At 41.4% G+C, this 23,120-nt stretch overlaps 1 protein-coding gene across 3 annotated transcripts in view; it reads right to left on the bottom strand.

Annotated features, from left to right (window-relative positions):
• LOC309694127 (A-type potassium channel modulatory protein DPP6-like) overlaps positions 1-22,887 on the bottom strand; it is a 99,960-nt gene extending 77,073 nt beyond the window's left edge. Inside the window, exons 1-2 of one of the 3 annotated variants that reach the window (XM_082513925.1) lie at positions 22,761-22,887; positions 22,455-22,532 (exon numbers count right to left, since the gene is read on the bottom strand). In XM_082513925.1, the coding sequence (XP_082370051.1) occupies positions 22,455-22,511 (57 nt within the window). In that variant the 5' untranslated portion in view covers positions 22,512-22,532; positions 22,761-22,887. Of the gene's footprint in view, positions 1-6,985; positions 7,826-22,454; positions 22,533-22,687; positions 22,704-22,760 lie in introns of those variants that run through there. The other 2 variants (XM_082513926.1, XM_082513921.1) reach the window with 2 other exon arrangements.
• Between the last annotated feature and the right edge of the window lie 233 nt (positions 22,888-23,120).

Here is a 23,120-nt window from a genome sequence, read left to right as displayed (position 1 = left end):
GTAATTAAAGAAAGCGACAAAACGGTGTTCGAACACCACTGATTACAAAATACCCACGTGGAGGCCTAATGACAGCTGATGATATGTTTACTTCACGTGATCTTCAGAGCAGAAAATCTACCACGAGAGACTGAAGCTCAGCATCATCACGGCGTAATAAGGCCTCTCTCTCTGTTTAAACACTGACTAATACTCGCTGTCAGCTTTTGTAATAATACAGTAAATCATCAGGAGGAAGAGGGACAGTCAAACAGCGAGGCAGCAGTCAGCTGATGTGCCGCTGACAGGTCTGTAGAGGTGGTGCTGGGGGAGGGCAGGGCGCGAACGGATGATCGATGGGGTGTCAACAGAGCGTTGAGGTGCCGGGGAGAGGAATGGATGACCCGTTGAGATGCCCTCTGGGAACAGAGGAGCTAAAAAAGCAAACAACAACAGCAACAAAAAAAAGGCTGATGTCGAATATGTCTGTCAATGGCGACCTGGTGCAGAAACCAGAGTGGAGGCTTGTATTCATTGAGAGTCAAAGGGGAATTCATACTTTTTTAACAAGAAGGAAAATTAACATCGTGGTGATGATGATGGACACAGTATGCTGGTATGAGCGGAGGATATTCAGGTTGCGATGTGAGAGCTGCGTCATCTCCAGATGGCAGTCAGAGCCACCAGCGAGCAGCAGCGTGTGTGTTCCCAGAGCTTACAGCCTCACCCTCTCCACCTTTGCAACCATGGCAACATCGAGCATGAGGTCCTGCCGCGGCTGCTTTGTTGTCCTGAGGGGAGGAGCTGCGCTGGGTGACAGCATGTCTGCCTTCTGTGCTCTGCACTGCACACTGGTTTAAACGTACAGAAACCAAGCACTGGCTTGTTTTTTTCCACATGTGATATTTACTTTCATGCTGTTTTACCTGATTTTATACTTAACTATTAATTACTATAATTCAACAGTACAAGCCACTTCATTAGGTACGCCTTGCTAGTACTGGGTTGGATCACCTTTTGTCTTTAGAAGTACCTTAATTCTAGAATATTCCTCAGAGATTCTGACCCATGTTTGGTATTATGAGGCTCAAAGCATGCCGTGAAAATATCCCCCACACACCATCATCCCACCCCCACCAGCCTAAGCTGTTGATATAAGGCAGGATTGATCTTATCTTGTTGTTTATGACCAATTCTGACTCCACCATCTGATTGTCACAGCAAAAGTTGACTCATCGGTCCAGGAAACACTTTTGCCAATTTAGGTGAACCTGTGCGAATTTTAGTTTCAGTTTCCTGTTCTTAGCTGACAGAAGTGGCACCCAGTGTGGTTCAGACCATTCTTGGGGGTGGAAATGAGCAATTTCTGACCAGCCAGTCTGGCACCAGCGACCACGATCTGTTCAAAAGTACTTAAATCACCATTTGGATGCTTGGTGTCTGCTTTTCTACATGCATCGAGTTAGTGCCATGTGATTAGCTGAATGGATAAGGAGCAGGTGAACAGGTGTACCTAATAAAGTAGCTGGTGACTGTACAACCTTATTGTTATCTTTTGCAGAACCTCTTTTTCTCATTTATTTAATTGCATCTCAGCACAAATTTCTTCACCATTTCTTTTAAGTCATTTTTTACTCGTCTGTGTTTCTGTTTTTATTTAATATTTAGTATTTTATTGTTATTTTAGGATAGGATCAGACTTAGCTGTACACCACATGCCTGATTCTAACTGTACTTAGTACATAGACAGTGGCTAAAGTGCCAGAAACATCCCTCATGGAACAATGGAGACCAAAAACAGCTAAAAGAGAAAAATATGATGACAAATATATTTCTGAAAAATAATGTAAAGACAAAATATTTTTCACATAAGCTAATAAAACAAACCAGATTACATCAAGTTACTGTGTTTATCTTTGTGGTATTAGAGTGAAACTGTCACAGGTGAAATGCGACTGTAATATCGCTTGATCAATACACAACTATAACGCCATCTTCTGTCCACCCAGGTGGGAAAGAAACTGAAAAATAGTCTTAATGTTTTCACAGTAGCTTTAATTTCAATTAAGTTCTAATTCTGCATCACCGGCTCACAAAATATTGAACTCCAGCTGCTTCATTAAAAGCTCTACAAGCTTATAAAGACAAAACTAAGCAACCTACAATCCGCTATGAACGCACACAGGGCAACAGTTCATGTTTTCCCGCACTTATATGTCTCATGCAATGATTTGCACATTAAAGCGGCTTCCTTCACATTTTTCCTCTCATACAGCATAATTATGATTACAGGAATAATCACATAATTATTAAAAATTAGAGCGTGTGCTTGCGTCTTGATTGTTTCCTTTGAAGCCTAATGTGGTGGCATCCAGACAAGAGAATTTCCTGGCATAGCTCCTCATATAAAATATTTGTTCGTGGAAGTAATGGGAAGTAGATTTTTTTTCCGTTTTCCATCCTTAACATTCACATCTGGCTTTCTGCACTGATGAAAAGGGAGCTTGCCTCAGGATTCGTGATCATTTTGGATTAGCATGCCAAGTAACAAATCCGGTGGCATCCTTCAGTAAGCAGTCGTCATCTGAAGCACACAGTTAGCCTTTCCTCAAAGATAATGAGGACAGCCTAACGCATCTCATTGCTCTCTTTCTTTTATCTGGCTGCTCTTCTTGAGCTCCGTCTGGCTGATTTATCTGAGCTCTGGACCTCAAAGGAAGCACAGAGCTAAACGAAGACTTGGGAACCGGGCCAAACTGTCTTACTCAGATCTGGAGTATGTCTAAGCAGAAGGCACAGTTAAGGGGACGCATGAGGACAGGCTGCGAGTTTGCGTGCGTGTTCGTGTATGTATAAGCCCTGGGCAGTCTATCCAACATGAATTCAATTTTAAGTCACACAGCAAAGGTGATTTATGATTCATTCCTTTTGAACATCAATTTCCTTCTGATTCAAAACAGAATCTGAAAATTTAGTGCTCAGGGAATTTTTCCTCAGATAAAACCTTCCGAAAGGAAACTTAATTAAATTAATTAAAAGAGGATATGTAGTGTAATGATGCTTTCAATGCTGAAGAGCTGGCAGTGTCCTGAAATACAATGGGTTCACTACAAACAAACTCCTGTAATTACTAAAGGGAAATCAGAGAGCTCAGAGCTCTTTGTGCTTGTCCCCAGAGATACAGCCTGCCCACTTTGCCATTTCAAAAATGCTTCTTTGGCCCTCAGGGACGCCATCACACCATCTCTTTGTCATAAGGGCATATTACATATGTGTAAAAAGAGCTAATTAAAAGTAAAATGAAACCACATTTTCAGCATACTTCGGTTGATTTTAAAAGCGGAAGCCCAGACCGAGATCGAAATATTAATGCATTATAGAGCAGCGTGCTATTCTGAGATTAAGGTGGCCCTGTGGGAAATGAGCTTTTCACTAATGACTAGTACTTATAGTCAGACATGAATACAGCTGTCATTGTAATTAGCAGCAGGAGGTCTGTTTTTAGCTATTTTGGGGATAGAAACGATGGGAATCAGTAGGATTTTGTGGCTTTTATTCAGTAAAATGTTCAACTTATTTAGAAAACTGACAGCCTTCATCACCAAATCATAAAATCTAGATTAGAGCTCCATAAAAGGATCATGAGAAGTTAAGCCCTGGTATAAATGGAGGTTGACTTTGTCCTTCGTTTGTAGTTATACATTTTTAAGGCTTACTCATTACATCAGATGATGCTTATTACAGCTGAAAATGAACCATAAGCATGGCCTCTAGTAAATCATTGATCACAAGAATTTAGATTTGATGTCTTTTTTAAAGGAAACGAGAAGGAAATGTTAAAGAGAGCAATATTTTTATCACGTGGCTCTTTATAAATCTGGGCTACTTTAATTCACAATGATTCTTTTTCATATTTGTTCGTATAAGGTTTTGTCACTTATCTTAAGGTCTCTATAAAAAAGGGTAATTCAACCACCTCCTCTTTATTTGTCAAAGAAAAACAGCATGAATATTGTTTTTATTACTCGATATGTTGACTGTGAGTCACATGTCATTATTCCAGATCACAGGGCGAGACACAAGCAAAAAGAGATGTGGGGTTTTTTTTTTCTGTTATGTAACCTATAAAGAAAATGTCAATACAGGCCGAGTCATGAATGTGTCTCCAGGCTCCAGCCTTAAGGCAAAATGCTACCCTGTTTCACCTTTATATCCAACAGTTAATTAAGATGTTTACAGGCCTCTATTTACAGTAAAGGGTAATGAGGAGGAGAACGAACTACTGCTGATATCTCCCTAGGTGACGTAAACTCTACCATGAAACACTGACACACAGTGCAAAGCGAGAATTAATCTCATCTCACACACACACACACACACACACACACACACACACACACACACATAGCTCTCCGACAAACAAAGATGCAGTGCCTGCATTTCGCGAACCCAAGAGCTCAGAAGAACACAGCAGCAAACAAATGAAACTGTTGTTTACAAAAAATGTAATTCTTTGTGCTTTTCATTAACTCAGAGTAAACTCTCAGACGCACGAGTGTTCACTGGTAAATATTTGGATGAATGAAATTAAATTCACGAATGTCCGATTCAGTTGTTTGCTTCTTCCGTCTGCAAAATAAAGGAGAACAACAACAGCGCGGGCAAACTTTTGCCAAGGAGGGAGGGATTGGAAATTGTACTTCTTGAAATGGTCTCCCCATCTCTTGAGGCAAAAGGCAATTTCATGCTCCAGCACAACTCAGAGAGACATTGGGACTAAAGGTGACCTCAAGGTTAATAGTGCAAATGTAATAAATTGGAAATCTTGCAGTACAATAACAACTTCTGACTTAACGGGTAAAATGATGTCTGTTTGTTAAGAAAATCGTGACTGTCAAGTCGCCAGAAAAGAATTATCCATAAAAATGAGGTAATAAGCTTAAAGGAAGCAATGGTAGGTTATTTCTTTTTGTCCAGAGGCGTATAGGACACAGCCAGAGGACTATACCTCTATTTCCTGCAGAAAACAAGCAACACATTTCCTAACAACTCTGTCTTTGTGCAGACAGAATGTGAGATTCCAGCCAATCTGAAACCTTCTGTGAGTTTTCGCTATTTGGTGAAAGCATGGCTGATGCTACATAGCTAGATGGATATGAGTCTTCTTAGGCTGAAAAAAAGAGAAACCAGTAACACAAATGTTGTTTAGGGGACAAAATTGTCTGAGAGCTCTGCACTTCATGTTGTGTTTGTTTTCACAAATGAAAACAGAATGACACAAACACTTTGTGTTTTCGCCATAAATGAACCAGGATTCTTTTGCTTGTTAGGTGATTGCATAAACCACTACAGTTTGGAGGTACTGGGTGCTGTCGTCTCTAACAGGCACAAAGTCCAAATAGCCATCTTCTAATCTAATAGAGAAAGGCTGAAGTAGAGCATTTTGGTTTTTGTATGAGAAGCAATTTCACGTCATGGCTACAAGCAGACAAACAGTGAACTAATAAAAAGCATTGTGATGATGTACCTGTCATTAAATCTAAAAAGCACAGAACAAAGCCAAACACAATCCAGCAGGACTGAGCAGAAAAGCCATTCCAACAATGTTTCATAAACTGAGCCTTCTTATTATTTTTTCCCATATAGTACCACCTATCCAGGACTGGTTCTTGCTACTGCAGTGCCTTAGGAAACATTTGAACTCAACCTTGGATTAGCTGGTGTGTAACAAATGATTTAACTGCAAAAAGTGTGTGAGTGTGACAGGTCATCTGACTAATGTGTAAAAAATAAATAAATACAGACTGTGTTTTAATTCTATCCGCATTGAGAATATTTAATGATTATTAATAACTCTCTCTGCTGAAACCCTCCTGATGATTCTGCAGCTGTAAGTAACCCCATGAAGCTGCGATTATTGGATGAACTTTAAGGAAAGACTCCAATAAACAGCTGTAAGCAGCAAGCATCGCCTTCAGATTCCCCTGGGTTACATTAAATATTCGTCAAACTTATTAATAACCTGTTAAGACAGTTCTGGCTGTGCACCCGTCTGTGTGTCTAGATCACTGCAGCCTGACAGTAATATTTTGTTCAACTTTTAGATCCTAGTTCCCCGCTACAGCCTCTCTTTTGTAAAACCAACAATCCGACTTCTACAGGCAATCTGAGGAGTCGCCTGCACCCACACTGCAATTTATCACATGTGGCTTCAATTTATAATGCTGCAGGGAACATCTGTATGCGTAGCTTCCTTTTAGATCAGCTGTTTACTGTGACCGGTGTCTTTAACAGTGCTTGGGGCACATTAGTGGCATATTTTTAAGGTTGAACTATAAATTTTACAAAATATTTCTTGCTCTCCTTTGCGTCCCTTGTGCTGTTGAGGCTCCAGGCAGCTGCCTCGTTGAGCTGGCCCTCAACTTATCCATCAAAATCCACAGTGAGAAATTTCTAAATGCTAAAGGCTTGTGTGTGTGTTTGTGTGTTGGGAGGGGGATTAGGGTCATGGTTGGGCCAAACACCCTCTTCATGAACCTCTCAAAAATGGGTCAGACGCTTATGTTTTGTCACTTTCTATAACCACAACACTGCTGTGGTGCTGTTTGCAGTTTCAGCACCACGGTCAGCACCATGCAACCCATCAGCGGCTCTCTGCAGACAGATATGAAACATATGGAGCAGAAAGTGTTGATTTTTAAGTCAAATCATCATCACGGTCACCTGAAGCACGTCGAGCTTTAATGCTACCATTGCTAGTAGTGGAAGAGATGAATGTTTTTTAAAAAACACTGCAACACAAGCAGAAGCAACATAATAATGGAAGACTGCGGCTGCCACAGAATATAAACCAAGCTTTTGAAAGTTTCTTCAACATCTTTTAAAAGTGAAAGCTTCAGGGAGGCCTGTTGGGGTCTGAATGAGAGTGTTTGAAGAATTACTGTCCAAAATGTGCATAATTGTGGCTTTATGCATGCAAACAACAAAGAAAAAACTCATTTCTTACGTCCTCATCCTCCCGCAGGCATTTTTTGCGGTACTGGACGTGAGGTCTCCCATCGAGGAGTTGCTGAGGGGTCTTCGCTGCGTTTTCCTCGTCTGCAACCTGTCCACCAAGAAGGTGGCTGGCCTCAGGTGGGTGCGGAAAGGAATTGGTGGTATTGATCTTTCCGGTGAATCTCTGGTACAGCGAAGCCATAATACTGGTCCGGTTCAGATAAAAAAAAAAACAACAAAAGCAACTTACAGCATGTCAGAGTCACAAGCAGGTCTCGTCTGATTGTGTGGCTTGGACAGTCTGTTTGGTTTATTTGCGCTTCGAAGAGAACCGATGGCAGGCAGCCAGCTTTCACCTCCGGGATGGAGCAAAAAAAAAAAAAAAAAGGACGAGGTGAAGACACTTGGCTAGTAAATAAGCATCTGTGGATAGTGTGGATGACTCACGGCGTTGGAGTGTTAGACCAATATAAAGCCGGATCATTCGCAGCCGTGTCCTTTTAGCTTTGCCCAGGCGCACGGCAGACTGGTGGGCTGTAGGTGTCAATAGTTGCTCTCTTCTGTATTCACGACACGTTGTCTCCCCTCTTCAGTTTCCTGATGCCTCCTTTCAGAGAGATAGCAGGCGGATGCGCTGAGTTTCCATCAGATATTCGATCATCCAGATGACTCCGAGTGATTGTCCACCTCCCCCCGTCCAAAAACAAACAAAAACAAACGAGCAACAGATACTGATTCGACTCTTCCGGCTATGTGTATACCGGACTGACCTCACATATGAAAAGTGTGAAGGACGCAGAGAGCCCGACGGTACTCACCGCAGACGCGCTCTGCATGTGAAGTGACCATCGCTGTGAGAGCAGCTTTACTGTAGCACTACTGTCACTGCACTTCTTTGTGCACTGCTTTGCGCGCAGAAATGCGCCAGCGATGCACAGATTCGCTTGTATAGACTTCGATGTGAAAGCGCAGAATAAGAAGCCTCTCTTATTTATGATTTCATGAGCGAGGTTGTAAAATTGCCTCTCATGTGACTGCGTATGGTCCCAGGACGGAGCTCTAGTGCCTCTCTGTGGCGCGCTGGATTAGGACAGGCTGACCAAACGCCTCTTAAGATGTGTACTCCACATGTGACACAACAAAGAGGGAAGTTCTTTCTTTAAAGATAGAAAACAGAAAATACTTTGAAGCACAGCATATATTTGAGTCACACAACTGGATAAAATAAAAGGAATATATATTTAAAATGTGTACAAACGTGGTTAAACGTATCCTTTGCAGCTTCTTAGAGCCTGATGAAAACCTTTCTTGAAAGCCCCTCTACATGCAGTGCCACAAACCATAAAAATGCCCCTTCCCTACTTCAGCCCAATATTTTCATTCAGTTCACAACCACAAGTGTTATTCAGCTCATAACACTGCAGGTGATTTCATGCTTGAAATACTCACAGAGGCCACAGCAATGCAGCTCTGGTAAATGCAGAATATTGGCTTATATGCAACGGAGGGAGGGAAAGGCTCTTGGGTCAAAGTGTTCAAATCTCTGCCATTCCTGTCAAGAATGCCACAGGCCAACACGCCATGGCCTCTCACTCAAACTATCACCCAACTGATGCTGAGCTGTATTTCTGGGAAATAGGTCATCTTCAGAGGGGTACAACTTCAAAGCAGCACTAAAGCGCAGCTCCAAACAGCTCTGCACACACTCTGCTGAATACCGCCGTTTTGCCTCTCTCATTAAGTGTTATCAAGGTGAACTGACTAGAGTAGTAGAAATGAAAAAGGTCTATCTTGAACTCTGAATAAAGAGTGAGTTTCAATTAAATTTCTTTTATAAATGGTGAGTTATCTCGAGTCCTGAAAGAAATGCTGAAGGCTCATTGATTCGTGGCTTGAATTATGAATACAACCCGATTAATAGTAAATCTATCTGGAATACAGAATTTTCATTTCAAATGTTTGGCCATTTACAAAACAAAACAAAATAAGGATAGTGGACGTTACTCCCCATTCTCCCCTTCCTCGTGAGTTTGACTCATTTTTTCCTTTGACTCCAAGTATGATTCAAAAAGTAATGAACTTTGTTTGATGCTTTGTCTACCTCGTAATTGGAGTTTCAGCAGAAACTTGTGCTTTGGACTGAACATCTCTGGGCTTCCAGCAATCTCTCGCCTTCCACAGTGGCTTGCCTCGGTCCTTGTCATTTGTTTCCCTAGTTCATAAATGCCTTTTCCTGGGTCTGCGCACCCCTTGGGAAATAGGCCTGAGTCACTTGACATCAATCCCAGCCTCTCTGATAGATGTCTTCCAATCTCCCTCACCTTGTTGGGGAGCTATTGTGAACTGCCTCACTGCTTTAAAGCTCCCCTCAGGACAGTGCCGGGGAGCCCGGGCTCAGCTTGACTCCCCTATCGCCTCCACACAGACACAGCAGATGACTGGAGCTACGCCTTTCCCTGCTCCCACAAACACCACTGCAGTCAAGCTCTGCATTACAGGTGGTAAAAATTTGAAGAAGCATATAATAACCAGGTATAATGACAATGATAGCTGCAGTAAAACCTCTGTGGGTAGCTAATGGTACTGTTGGAGACAGTGCAAGCTAAAGCTTACCTCCCTTGTGATATGGAACATCGTAATTATATTTCAAACACGTCACAGATGCATTTTATTTCAAATGATACGATGCACTTTGGTGCACTTTATGACGCTGTGAGTGATGGCTTTATGAAGCTCCGCTATGCAGTAAACTCCCTTCAGTGAGTTTATTTTTTAATTCCAGTGAGGGACTGACACACCAACTTTGCCAGAAATTTTACTAACTGAATGCACAGATGTTATTTTATTATATGAGGACCAGAGGGAAGTCATTATTTTTCTCCTCCTAGAATGAAATGAAACAACGCCAAAAACTGGTGATCATGTTCTCCGCAGAGAGGCGGAAAACTCTGAGGCAGCCTGGAGGTAAAAAAAAAATCCCACAATAGCATTAAACATTATTAGCAAGAAAGACTAGAGGGAAACCAAGAAATCTGAGAGAGAAAAAGGAAAGTAAATCTTTTTATAATTGCACACACACACAAAAAATCATTTTAATGTTTGCTCTTTTCTGTTTTAGATCTCCTGGCTTGGAAATTTTTAAGAATTAAGTGTTTTTGATCTTATTTTCTTAAAGTTTGACATCTTTAAAAATATGTACAACAAAGGTAAGCTGGATATTAAGCTGCACAGCAACACTATCACGCATACTGTTATTTCTATTACCATAAACAGGATACCATACAGTACATACTGTAGTGTGGTGCCTATATAAATTTAGTTAATCACTCACAATGGCAATATTAATGTATTTGTATGAAGTGAAATGCCACTGCAGCCCAACATCTTTCCATCAGCATTCCACACAGCACAACAAAATGACACAAATTAATTGGATGGAAGAGGAGACCGATCAATCAATCGATGTTTTGCGGGTGTGCAGTAATATCTAATTTCCTCTGAACATCACTCAGCTGAACAAGGAAATTGCTGAACCCCTTTACATGCATGTAAGAGAGAACAGATTCAGTTACAGCCCATCATAATCACATTTTTCCACCATTCTCCATTCGGCATTAGCTGGACACTAGTGATTTCTCTCGATGCTGTGCTGGGACAACCATGACAACAAGTTTCTTTATCACCCCGCTGCCGGTGTCGGATTACATTCCCCGTTTCACTGTGGCCTGGGCACATACATTTTATCTTGAAGCTCTTCTCGAGACAGTCCATTACCGAGCTGTAAATAGCTTGCTCTCACATCGATTAAAAATCATCACAAATACACTTGTGTACATCAAATTTGTCCAATTATCAGAAGCAGTCTTCAAGAAGGAATTGCACGCCGTAACTCATTAAAATGCCTCCAGATCAAATGTTTTCAGGCTGCAAGACACGTCTCCTCGGGGGAGCACAGAACAGAGGGAATAGATGTCGGTGAAGATACTGCATGAGGTGAAAGGGGCAGATTTGTGGCATCACTGTAACAACAACAGCAGGTCAGCCACAGTTTGGTGCGCACTTAGCAGCATTGTCAACAGTTAGGACAGAACATCCACACAGCAATATATCGTATAAAAGCATTAACTCACATCGTATGTATAAACTCTGGCCTCAAACGTGCATGTTTTTATTAAAACACCTTAAACACATTTCCTTCACAGCATGGATTACCCCAGTCATGTGACTTCCAGAGGCAAAGCTTATCAAATGAATGAAGGAAAAGCAGATGCCTGTTCACTCACTTGCAATGTAATTCACAGATGAAAAAATAGTGGGAAAAGAAATCAGAGAGCTAATTAATCAAACGGACGTATTGGAACGATTATTATAATACACACACTGATGCTGCGATGCACTGCACATATTGGTATTTGTTTACACAGGGATCATGATTTTTGTAGCTTATTGTCATGCAAAGTGTGAAGTCTTTCAGCATTTCTGTATTGTGATACCACAAGAGACAGACAGACAGATAGATCGATAGATAGATCGATAGATGGATAGATCGATCAGCCATTACTCACAGGGTAGAAACATCTTTCTCCATCAGTGTTTATCAAAATTGAATTGTGTGTCACTGAAAGCCAAAGTCTGTGAGACTGCAGAGTCTCACAGTCCTTATCATTGAATTACACCCTAAGACTACGTTACAACACTTGGCTCATTTCGGGCCATGTAACAATGGTCACTTCAATTACTCTTGGCTGCAAGTACTGCATTCATTACACTTCTGGTCCGCTGCACAGAAGAAGGAAGCTGCTACAAATCACTGACACATATTTAGTCTCATATAGGTAACACTTTATGTGTGAATCATTTGATGACCTTCCTACTGTAAATTCACATAAATGGAAATATTGTCATTTCTAACCTGTTCTAAGCCCTTATTTGCCTGCATAAAATCCATTCCCTGAGTGAAACTAGTTGAGGATGTGTCCCATTGGAAGGGGAATATTATTTTTTATGGAGAGCTGACTCTCCCAGTGTATTACAAGTGAAGGGAAGCTATGCACTGAGCCCAAATTGAAATGGCAGCAGATAAGTCACTGAGGAAATGGAGTTTAATGCTGGCTGATGCTGTAGAATAGACTGTGGTTTGAGGGGGAGCAGCAGACTACAGCTGTGGATTGTGGCGGCGGCAGATGATGGGGAGAAGAAAGAGGAAGGAATCGAAGGGGGAGATAGGAAACAGAGAAACCAAACTAGAGCATGTCACTATAAATTTACTGTCAAATGTGTGTTTGGGTGCGGATAGAAAGATAGTGTGCACAGCAAAACGAGAGCTGAAAATGGATTATGACAAATGAATTGAAGGAGTTTATGGTATGAGACATGCAAGGCTTAATGCAAACTGCCCTGCACAAGTTATTGATTGGTATGACCCTTCTGGTCATTTATTATTCCACGTGGCACAAAATGTAAGTGTATTTGTGATCTGGAGTGCTGCACAAATCTAAACGCTGCTCTGCAGGAGAGAGTTTTAGAGCTACGGGCGTTCCTTTCTCTAACTTCCAGAAAGCTACAATTTACATAATTTTAATTGCTCAAGAACACCAAAGTCGCACAGCAACTTCTGCTCGTCATCAATCTCCCTTGTAGCCCATTTGCATGCAAACATGAGAGCAGTAAACTGTCAGCATTTAATCTAATGAGTTGACCTCAAAGTCAAGTCTGGAGGATTTTCACATAAGCAAAGATTAAGCAAAGAAAATGCAATGCAAAGCAGTCGTTTTAAAACATCTAATATGGCACTGCAATCATACTTTCATACCTAACTTTTCCTCATAGTGAGCAGCTGAACTGAAGTCATTATGTGGTAACATCACAAAGATTAACAATGAGGCGCAAGGTATTCTCCACAGCGTATGCAGCCAGCCATTCATTAGAAGTCGCCTCTTGAAAGAAAATTAAAAGTGGTAAGCATTTGTCCATCAAGATCCTGGCAGAGGGGAGATGAGGACCCGCCGCTCTCTTCCTGCCTGTCCAGTTGTTATCAAAAACAGCCAGCAGCCTGTTCTGTCAGTAGCAGGAGGCTCACCCACAAACACAGACATTCCCCCACAGCGTGTCATGCATGCTAAAAGGGCCTCTTACCCTTCTGGAAGGAGTGCTGGTGTCTATCTTCAGCTGGGTGGCTATGAGGACAGACATGGTGAGAAGTGCCACTTGCCTTCCCCTCTCGCTGTGCTCACACCTTTGTGCTGTGAAGTTGGGGCTGCTGGAGGTGTCTGAGAATTCCTCCCCCCCACCCCGCCAACCTCCTCCCCTTCCCCTCCCTTCCCCTACAGCTAAGAGAAAGGATGACCTGGGGGTCCGGGAGCCCAGCGAGAACGCCTCCCTCTCTACTCGCCGGGTGAATCAATCACAGACACTGGCATCGTTTCCAAAGAGGGGGGCGGAGGGGGGGGGGGGGGGGGAGAGGTGGTGGTACAGGCTCCTCCAAACGTTACTTATCTCTGCCGCCCTTACTCCCTCCCTCCCTGGCTCGCTCGCTGCCTCAACTCCTGCACACAAATATGCTTAAACTCTCTCGACAAGACTTTACTCAGCAAAGGTGGAGTTGAATAGTGTAAGTAAATCTCTCTCTCTCTCTCACACACACACACACACACACACACACACACACACACACACACACACACACACACATACATAAATACACTGTAGCATGTAAATAATAACATGTTCCTCAACATATTAGTAACAATATTGCCTGCTAGGCCTTTTTCTCTTTGAGAGTGCGTGTGTGTGTGTGTGTGTGTGTGTGTGTGTGTGTGTGTGTGTGTGTGTGTGTGTGTGTGTGTGTAAATATTACCAAGAAATTGATCATTTCACTCAGCATTGCAGCTGGGTTGTGATTAAGCACAAGTAATATTTATGCTTCCTGTCTTCTCTATCATAAAATACAACTCCGCCCACCTGCCCAAACACACATGCACACACACACACCCATCAAGCTACACTGACAGGACAGAATCCTGGCACAGGCAACACTACTGCAGATTTATTTATGTAGCATTTGTACCTCCCGTAATGAATCCCAGGGCTGAGACTGAGTAACCAGCTTATTTAACCGAACCGCAGCACTAAGCCACAAGACAGTAGCGACGAAATGGCTTTTATAAAACTAGAAGAGGTGATATTTCTAAGTGAAAAGCCAAACTGCCCTCTCCTTCTGCATCTAGCCCGGCTGAATATGACAAAAGCCAGAGGCAAGACGCCCTAAGAGGACCGTCACGGACAGCATGAATGGCAAAGTGTTCATAACTCATTCATTTAAAATGGCACACAGCAGGATCCAAGCGTAGTAAATCACAAGGCTACTTCTCACACCCAGGCTTGATATGGACTCAGGGTTTGAATTATATCCTTGTGTCGATGCTGTCCAGCATTTTGCTTGTGTGTGAACTCAGGATGCTGAAGTTGTGTGAACATCAAAATTGTAAACAGCGCAACGTCACTAAAGCGCTAACGCTGCCCTAACTTTTACACTTCACAGATGAAAGAACATGTTAACTAATTCGACGTTCGTGAGCAGAAGGTGACCTTGACAGTTTGTCAGTGGGCAAGTGACTAAAATAAAGTTTCATGGATGGTGGCATGTATTACACCCTGTGGTAAGCCCTGGTTTGAGGTTTCACGGTGGTTCATAAATACTTGCATTAAAAGTCAGCTACATTTCTTTTTGACCGTGACTCATGAGCCTGTTTGAAGCTTCCCCCGCAGCTGCAGCAGTTTATCTCTAATGGCCGCCGGGTTTCGGCTCATACTTTACATGTTTGATTTGCACACAGACAACAACTCCGCAGCAGCAGCTGATGAATTGCAGCGCTTATTTAAATGTAGGCAGCATAATCACTGCACGCAAGACGATCAACGTTTAAATTAAACCACAACAACAGAAAAGAAGAACAGCTGCGCTTGTTTAGGCTTTTTTTCTTCTTCATGTTAACAGGACCCGCATTTAAGGCCACTCTACACTGAGGATAAAGATGAACTGTAGTTCACACGCGCCACAGGAGATGAGGTTTCATCAAAGAGAGTAATTGCTCTGGTGACTTTACCAAAGGATAATAAAGTCTTTCAAGTTCATAGAAGAAATGGCGGTTGTAGTTATAGCTGTTTCTGTTAACAAGCTCATTTTATGCCATGACATTTCCCCAGGGTCCTTTAAACAAGCCCCTGATTGGTCATCTTCTGCGTTCATTTTTCTTACATTTACAGCTATGACATACACTCCTATGATTATGAATAATGCTGGCTCACAATAAGTCACTGTAATTGCAATTAGTATAAAAGGTCAACATGGTTATTGCTGTAGAGCACAGAGGTGACGTAGTGTTTTATCACACCGACAGAGCATTAACCACGCACAGCTTGAAAACTTATAGCACTGCTTATATTTACTTACAGAGTCCGTCCATTTGTCAGCGTCTGCTGATTTCACAGAACATGAGCAACCATCAACACATTTTAAGAGCCGATGTCAAAACACAATCATTAATAACGTCTACAATTGATAGCACGCAATAATATTCAGGAGACATTAGTTTATTGCGTATAAATCGCAATGACAGTTTGCATTTCTGTGTTTTTAAATCACATATATCAGCATGGTGAAGGGACTTCTGTGATACACATATGGGCCTCCAGATTCAGTGAGAAAACAAGATTTAGCATTCAGCCCAGTGGAGATAATGAAATCATCAGTTTATGTTTTGGTTTGTGTGGAAGTGTCTGCTGCAATGGTGTATCCAGCTTCTTAATTGAATTTTTATACCATAATTTGTCTGGTAATACCGAAACAGCTCCACAGTTGTGGTCAGAAGGACATAACAGCTTGATGATGTCATCAGACACAGTTACAGAGGGGAGGACACATACAGAGGCAAATATGCATGCTCATACAAACCTTATCATACCTGAGTGTTTTAGCATTGCACACAGAATTTTCTGGTAATTGTTTGATTTATTTATTTTTTTTAATCTCTGCAGCAGTGTTGAAAATGTTTCTCCTTTCAACCCACGTACAGTTGTGGTCAGAAGTTTAGATATAGACATCATGGCCATGAATGTCATTGAAATTTGGTGCTTTTAACAAATTCTTTGGGCTGTTATTTTTACAGGATGGAAAGTTTCTACTTCTCAGCATAAAAAGGATTTTTTACAGCATTCATTGGACTGACCAATACTCTCCAAATAAGAGAGTTGTAGATTTCCACAAGTGAAGAAAGTATCCTGGAGCCATTTCTAGTTAACTCCAGATTACAAGATCAGGTCAAACAATTGTACATAAGTTGAAGTTATTTGGATGGTTAACAATGATCTGGAAGAAGATCCAATTCCCTCTCACTCAAATGAGAGGGAATTGGTTTGCAGTTTTATGATAAACAAAGGAACAACCAACAATGAAGCCTGCCATGAACTGGAAACTGCTGGAACATTAGTGTCACTGTCCACAATAAAAGAAGTTTCACCTGACCGTGAACTGAGAGGGTGCCGAAGCTGGAATTTCCAGTTGTCAACACAAACAAGCCAAATTCATCTGGAGAAAGGTTTTGTGGTCAGACAAGACAAAGATTAATCTATTTGGCTACAATGTGGCTGTCAAGCATGGTGGTGGTAGCATAATGCTCCGGGGCTGTATTGCTGCCAGTGGTGGTGCTGGTACACTGCACAAAGTGGAAGAAATAATGAAGGAGGACTACCTCAAATCTTTAACTTCACTTCAAGTCAACAGCTAGATGTTTGAAACTTGGACATGTTTGGGTGTTCCAACAGGACAATGATCCCAAACAAATATCAAAACTGGATTTAGAATGGGTAAAACAGGCGAACATTACATTTCCGGAACAGCCTTCCCTTCTTGTTTTTTAAAGTCATTGAAGATGTTTGCTGTTCAATCATTCCACCCTAAAAGAGGAACACTTCAAAGAAATCCTTAAAAGCCCCAATATTAAAAGGACATTCATGCCCATGATAGGATATGTAAACTTCTGACCACAACTGCACATGGACTGAAAGAAGTAATGTTTTCAACACGGCTGCAGAGATAGTATTTCACAACTACAGGATAAAATTCTGTGTGAAATCCTAAAACGCTAACATTCAGGTGTGAAAAGGTGCGCATAAGCATGCATGTTTGCCTCTATACGTGTCCTTCACTTCACAACTTGGTGTCTGATAACAGCATCAAGTGCAGTGCAGCTCTAATTTTGACCTTCAGCCAGACCACGGCACCTATCCCTGACACTCCTCCCTGTGGATTCTAAAGATTCATGCTGCTGTCCTTGGTATGCACTTCGTACACGCTTCAGTTTGAGTTCAGGCTACAACACCAGTGCAAAGATATGAATAGAGAAAACATCATTATTCGTCAGAATAGGAATGAATCTGGGAATATCTGTGTGTCACGCTATGATGTGTCTTTATCAGCAAGTGGCTTCACTACAGGCAGAGTACTATCAGGTCATCTGTCACAGGTGACAGGAACAGATGAACCCTGCGCCCCAGGGAGCAATGCAAGTGCAAGATTGTGTCCAGGATGAAGAGCTTTAGGTGCTCAAAGGTGGCCGGGAGCTGCAAAACCTGGACAGCTTTTATAAACATGGTTCTCATCTACAGCAAGCCTTCCCTGGGGAGCCTAATCGCAGCATAGCAGTTAGTGGTGAAAAATGACTGCTGCTGAATGGTGTCTGTTGCTTCTGGGCATCCCTGGTTGTTTCTGTCTCCGAATTTCATTTCATTGAACAATGTGCTATTGTTTGCAACAGCATTATCACTTTCAAAGCGGTCATTGGATAAAATAAACAGATGGTATCAAAATGTGCACAGAAAATGTGTGCGTGTGAGCGCTTCAGGAAAATGAAAGTCATTTTATAATGGTTACTACTGGCTGCGGGCAGCAATACAAACATTTTAAGCAGGCGATTCAAAGTGCAATGGTTCAATGCAGAAATACTGAGGGCTCACTAGATGAATACAGAATGCTTTTGAAAGGCATTTCATCCTTATTCCTGCTGCATACAAATCATTTCAGTGAAAGTTTGTCTGTACAATTTTACTCCAGGGAACCTTAACATTCAGCTCAGGGTGCCAGTGTATCCTTGACACACACACACTTTCAAACAGCGCTGATACAAGCTCACTCAAAACTAACACGATCAAACAGATGAAAGGTACAATCGTGTTGCTTACTAACACACAAAACTACACTTGAGTGGTAACATGCTGTATGACCCCCGCAGACAAATTTATAATGCCGTCTTACAAACTCTTTTAAACTCTCTGCTAAACCTCAGAGGGAAACAACAGAAATTTTATCTGGGAAAGAGAAAGCAATGCCAGCTGACTGTCTGACTGCCTCTCTTAGTTAATGCAAATAAAGGAAGTCTAGACTCAGGGGAAAGCCACTGGCCTCAAAAACGTCAGTCAGCGAGCAGCACCAGAGGCAGACGGCACCACAGATGAGACAAGATACGGTGAGGCAAAAAAAGAAATATATTTTCTGCTCTGTGGTGTAAAGTAAAAAAAAAATACCAATGATTCAACTGGGGGCATGTCTAAGCATAAATACATGATGCTGAGTAACCATTCCATCAGATGTAAATGATTCAAAAATGATGAATGAAAAGGTTTTCGCTCCAAATTTGCGACAGAGCAACGATATGTGCGACAAGATTAGAGTCCTAAAATAATTCAGGAAATTTAAATTAAGCAGGTTCGTGTGACAGCCTTGTTTCCACAATGCTCTGTGGGATTTGTGCATCCTCGTGGGGGAATGTTTCATTATGAAGCCAGTAATGGATGTGATCTCTACAAGTAACAAACATCAACAGCAGCTGAAGCAGCATTCAGACTGACAACAAACACTGCAGAAGCTTAATATAGTCATGAATATAAGTATAGAACTCCCTAATGTGGTGACACTTTGTGACCTTTTATTGGACACAAAATTAGAGAATCCTGGAGGAGAATGATGCATTTTGGTAATACCAACAAATCGAAGCCTTGTATGTGTGTGTGTGTGTGTGTGTGTGTGTGTGTGTGTGTGTGTATGTGTGTGTGTGTGTGTGTGTGTGTGTCAGAGTCCATTTCAGACCAACAACTACAGCTTCTTTCTTATATAAACAGCAAAATCTCTTCTTAATATTTTACCTTAAACAAAATCATAGCCAACTGCACCTCAGTTATTTTGAATGTAATTCATTTTCAATAGGGATTTTGAAAGATAGCGTAACATTAGTCTTTTATATTTGAATTGTGTCATAGATACAGTATTGCACAAAAGGTTTGAGCCACCCCAATTCTCTTGATATTTTGCTACAATAATGGGAAGTAGGAGAAGCGATTTGTTGAAGCTTGTGTAAACATAAAGGAAAACACAGAATTTGAGGTTAAATCAGAGTTTATACTATTCTGAAAAACTTGAAAGTCAGTATTTCTTATGACCACTTTTATTGTTCAGCATAAACTCTCTTAGGCAAACTTTCCCTTCACTTCTTTAAGTAGTCTTTAGGAATAATTCCAAGCTCTTCTTTGTTCTGTTCTCTGTCAAGATGACACTGTTTCTACAATGCTGAGCTCCACTCTCTGGGGAGGCCAATCCATGACTTATAGAAAACCACACAATGGAACACTATCCAGTATGCTTTTACTACACTGGGTTTGGGGTCATTTTAATGTTGAAATATGAAGCTGCTACTAATTACATGCTGTCCATATGGTGTTGTGTGGTTGATCAAAATCTGATGATACTTTTACGCATTAATAATTCAATTAATTCTGACAAGATCGTCAACACCACCATGGCTCATTATGGTGCAAATACATCCCAAAGCCATGACAGAATCGCCACCTTGTTTCATGGCATGTCTCCTTCACTGATGATGATTTGACAGCTTTCAAATTTGGATTCATCACTTCTTCAGAGTTTTTACCATTGATTTTCAGCCCAGTTCTGGGGTAATCTGGCATACCTCAGCCTTTTCTCCCTGTTTTGCTTCCTTAAGAATGACTTCTTGACAGCCAACCTTCCACTGAGACCACCTCTGATGAGTTATGTTTTGGCATTTCCTATAGATTCAGCTAAAAACATGGGAACTGGGTTTGTTTTTGCAACAAGCTCCTAGTAACAAAGAGTCTAGAGATACAATTTAAAATTGGCTCCCAGAGTTAGGGTGCGTTTTCCGTGCTTGAATAATTTATATATCAGTGTTAAGTGACTTAAAAATCAAGCAAATGAAAAAAAGAGTTGTCTGAAAATGATCAGGTGCAAGGACTGAAAAAGGTTGAAAAAGCAGCCAGTGCCCAAATAAAAATGTTTAAAGACCTTCAGAAAACCAGGCGCACTATTGCTCAAGACCACTTAAAAAAAATGACAACAAAGGTCTCCTTGAGACAAGACTCCTCGGTAGCAAAATATTAAAAAATTAGGAGTAGATCAAGACTTTTTCACAGTAGTGTTTTAAAACCACAATAATCATGTAGAGTAACATTTCATATTGTTACAGTCCTCATGCTTCCTGATTGGATGGGAGTGTAAGGTTTAAATACAGTAGCAGAAGACCTTTGACTCTGACACTAACATAATTGCATTAGTTGAATGTTTTATTATATTTTTATAAGGTTCATAAATACCCTTAAAAAGCTAGTTAGTAATTAATACCATTATGAAATAAAAGGAGGAGGAGGAAAGGGAAAAGAAGATGAGAGCAAAAAGGGAAATGAGAATAAGAATGTAGATTCTGACAGTAAGTCACTGTTAATATGAGCTCTCTTATTCTCAGGCCAGAATCACACCAACCAAATCAGGTTTAATGAATTTTAGTGCAGACATGTCTGCATTTTCTCAAAATTATTCTGTCCTCAGAGAAGGGTAGGCGGCTTGGATTGCCAAGGCCGGACTTAATGATTTCCCTTTCTATGCAAATTGTCCACAGATTATGGTAGAATTTAATAGGTTGTGTCTGGGAATCCTTAATAAGTAAAATACTGGTCACAGAAGCTTCAAGGCTTTGGGGCTTTCACGGCACTGAGCTGTAAGCGGAGCTGTCAGCAGAAATATGAGAAATATGGAGTGTACAAAAGGTATAGCCTCTCTTCACAGTGGAGAAATTTGTTTAAGTAAAAGTGACTGGAGTCCAGCAAAGCCTGAGTAATGAGAGAAAAGTCTGTCAACATGCCAGCAGGCTGCTGAAGCTTGGCAGAGAAGCCTCATGTTGACTGAGTATGTGCTTCCAGCAGGTGGCAGACTAACTCCAGCGTGAACCAACGTGAGCACAAGGGAACGATATCAAGACTCGGTCTAATCTATGACTAAAAGATGAGTGAATCCACACAGAAACTGGGAAATAATCCAGATTTATTAGGATTAAATTACACACTATTGTATCAAAGAAAACATGCACAGCAATGCAGCACAAATGTGATTAAATTAATGACAGAGAGCCGATTAGGCAACGACACCACCAAGCTTTCCACAAACAACACACATGAACAATCCTTAATCTGAAACTTAAAAGAGCATTTTTAAACGAGTGTACTTTGCTTGTAGCACTGTGGGTAACATTCATCTATAAATAGTCTACTACAGCCTGTGATCTTTAAACCTTTTTGGGGATGACATGCCCCCTAGAGACAGACAAATTTGTCACAATTTAAATATTTCACAGCTCCTCTACAGAGAATCACAGGACAGGGAAACGCATTTTGTCCTCACTGAAACCACAATCAATGCACCCCGAGGTGTAATGCAAGTTAACTTTGGCTCCAATATGCGGCTGCTGCTCGGAAGTGATGTTAGGCAAGTGCTGTTGCTGGGGAATTACAGGACAGGACAAGTCAGAAGAGATGTATTTTTATTGTCTGTTGATTTCATGTGTTTCCTTGTTTGAACTCTGAGGGTGTAAGCCACTGAGCTATAAAGGAAGATGGAGTAAAAACATTTGAAATTAGAGTTGAATATAAAATCATAAACAGTCTTCTCATGGAGAAGCTGTGGATGGATTTGCAGACATTTTATCAGATTATTTGGCATCTTTAATCTTAACTTCTAAAGTGAGGCAACATTTTGTGAGCGTCTTTGGCTCCCTACAATCAGATGCACATTCTTTATGACACCTACTGTTTCCAGAACAATCCTCGTGAGCTGAGTGATTCTATACTTAAATAAACAGGTGGAAAACTACCGAAAGGGAATCAAGATACTGCACCCAGAAGACAGCTACACCTCTGCATCTCAACAACATGTAATAGGAACCCGATCGTCTTCTTTTACAGTTCGGTCCACAGGACTTAAAGAGGGGGAGGGGGTCACCTCTTTACGCATCGGTGGGCTTTAAAAAAAAGTGCTCAAACAATTCTGCACAATCTGGTAGATTTTAATAGTTAAGGAAAGTAATGTTACTTAAAATACGGAGATTTAAAATATAAGTTACCTTGACTGCCTTGATGGAGCCTCTGCGATAGTTTCCTGCACCTGCAGATGAGTTCATGGTCCCATAAATAGAGATAGTCTGCAATACAAAATATTCACCTGAAGTCGCCTGAACAACCAACTTTCATCTCTCTCTCTCTCTCTCTCTCTCTCTCTCTCTCTCTCTCAGCTGGTAATCACGAGGATCTCCGCGCTTGTTGTCTAAAATCGTAGAGCCAAAGGTGCCCAATGTACCTTTTCGCCGATAAGTGCATGCGTCTCAGCTACAGCTGTTCCAACAATGTGCTCCAGATTAAGCGTCACCCACCTGTAGTAAGGCTATTTAAAAGTGTTGTCCAATGGTAAATCAAAGCTCTTTGTGCGCAGCCTCGCTTCGGAGATAGTGAATCCCCTCGGGGGTGTACAGTGTGCGCTTCTCTCCTGAACGACACAGATGAGTCGCAGAAAAGCAGAAAGTTTCTAAAGGATGACGATTCACAAAGGTTTCCAGTCAGTAAATGGAGTTTCTTTGATAGATTTGTACAGTTCCTGCAGAATAAACTGAGTTCGTTTATAATAGGTTGTGCATTTACAAACGGGGCGATCGTGGCTCAAGAGTTGGGAGTTCGGCTTGTAATCGGAAGGTTGCCGGTTCGAGCCCCGGCTCTGACAGTCTCGGTCGTTGTGT

Source organism: Aulonocara stuartgranti (genome assembly GCF_965226115.1).
Source record: "Aulonocara stuartgranti genome assembly, chromosome: 18".
NCBI lineage: Eukaryota > Metazoa > Chordata > Actinopteri > Cichliformes > Cichlidae > Aulonocara > Aulonocara stuartgranti.
The sequence above is the reverse complement of the archived record's forward strand: the minus strand, read 5'-3'. Positions and strand labels throughout refer to the sequence as shown.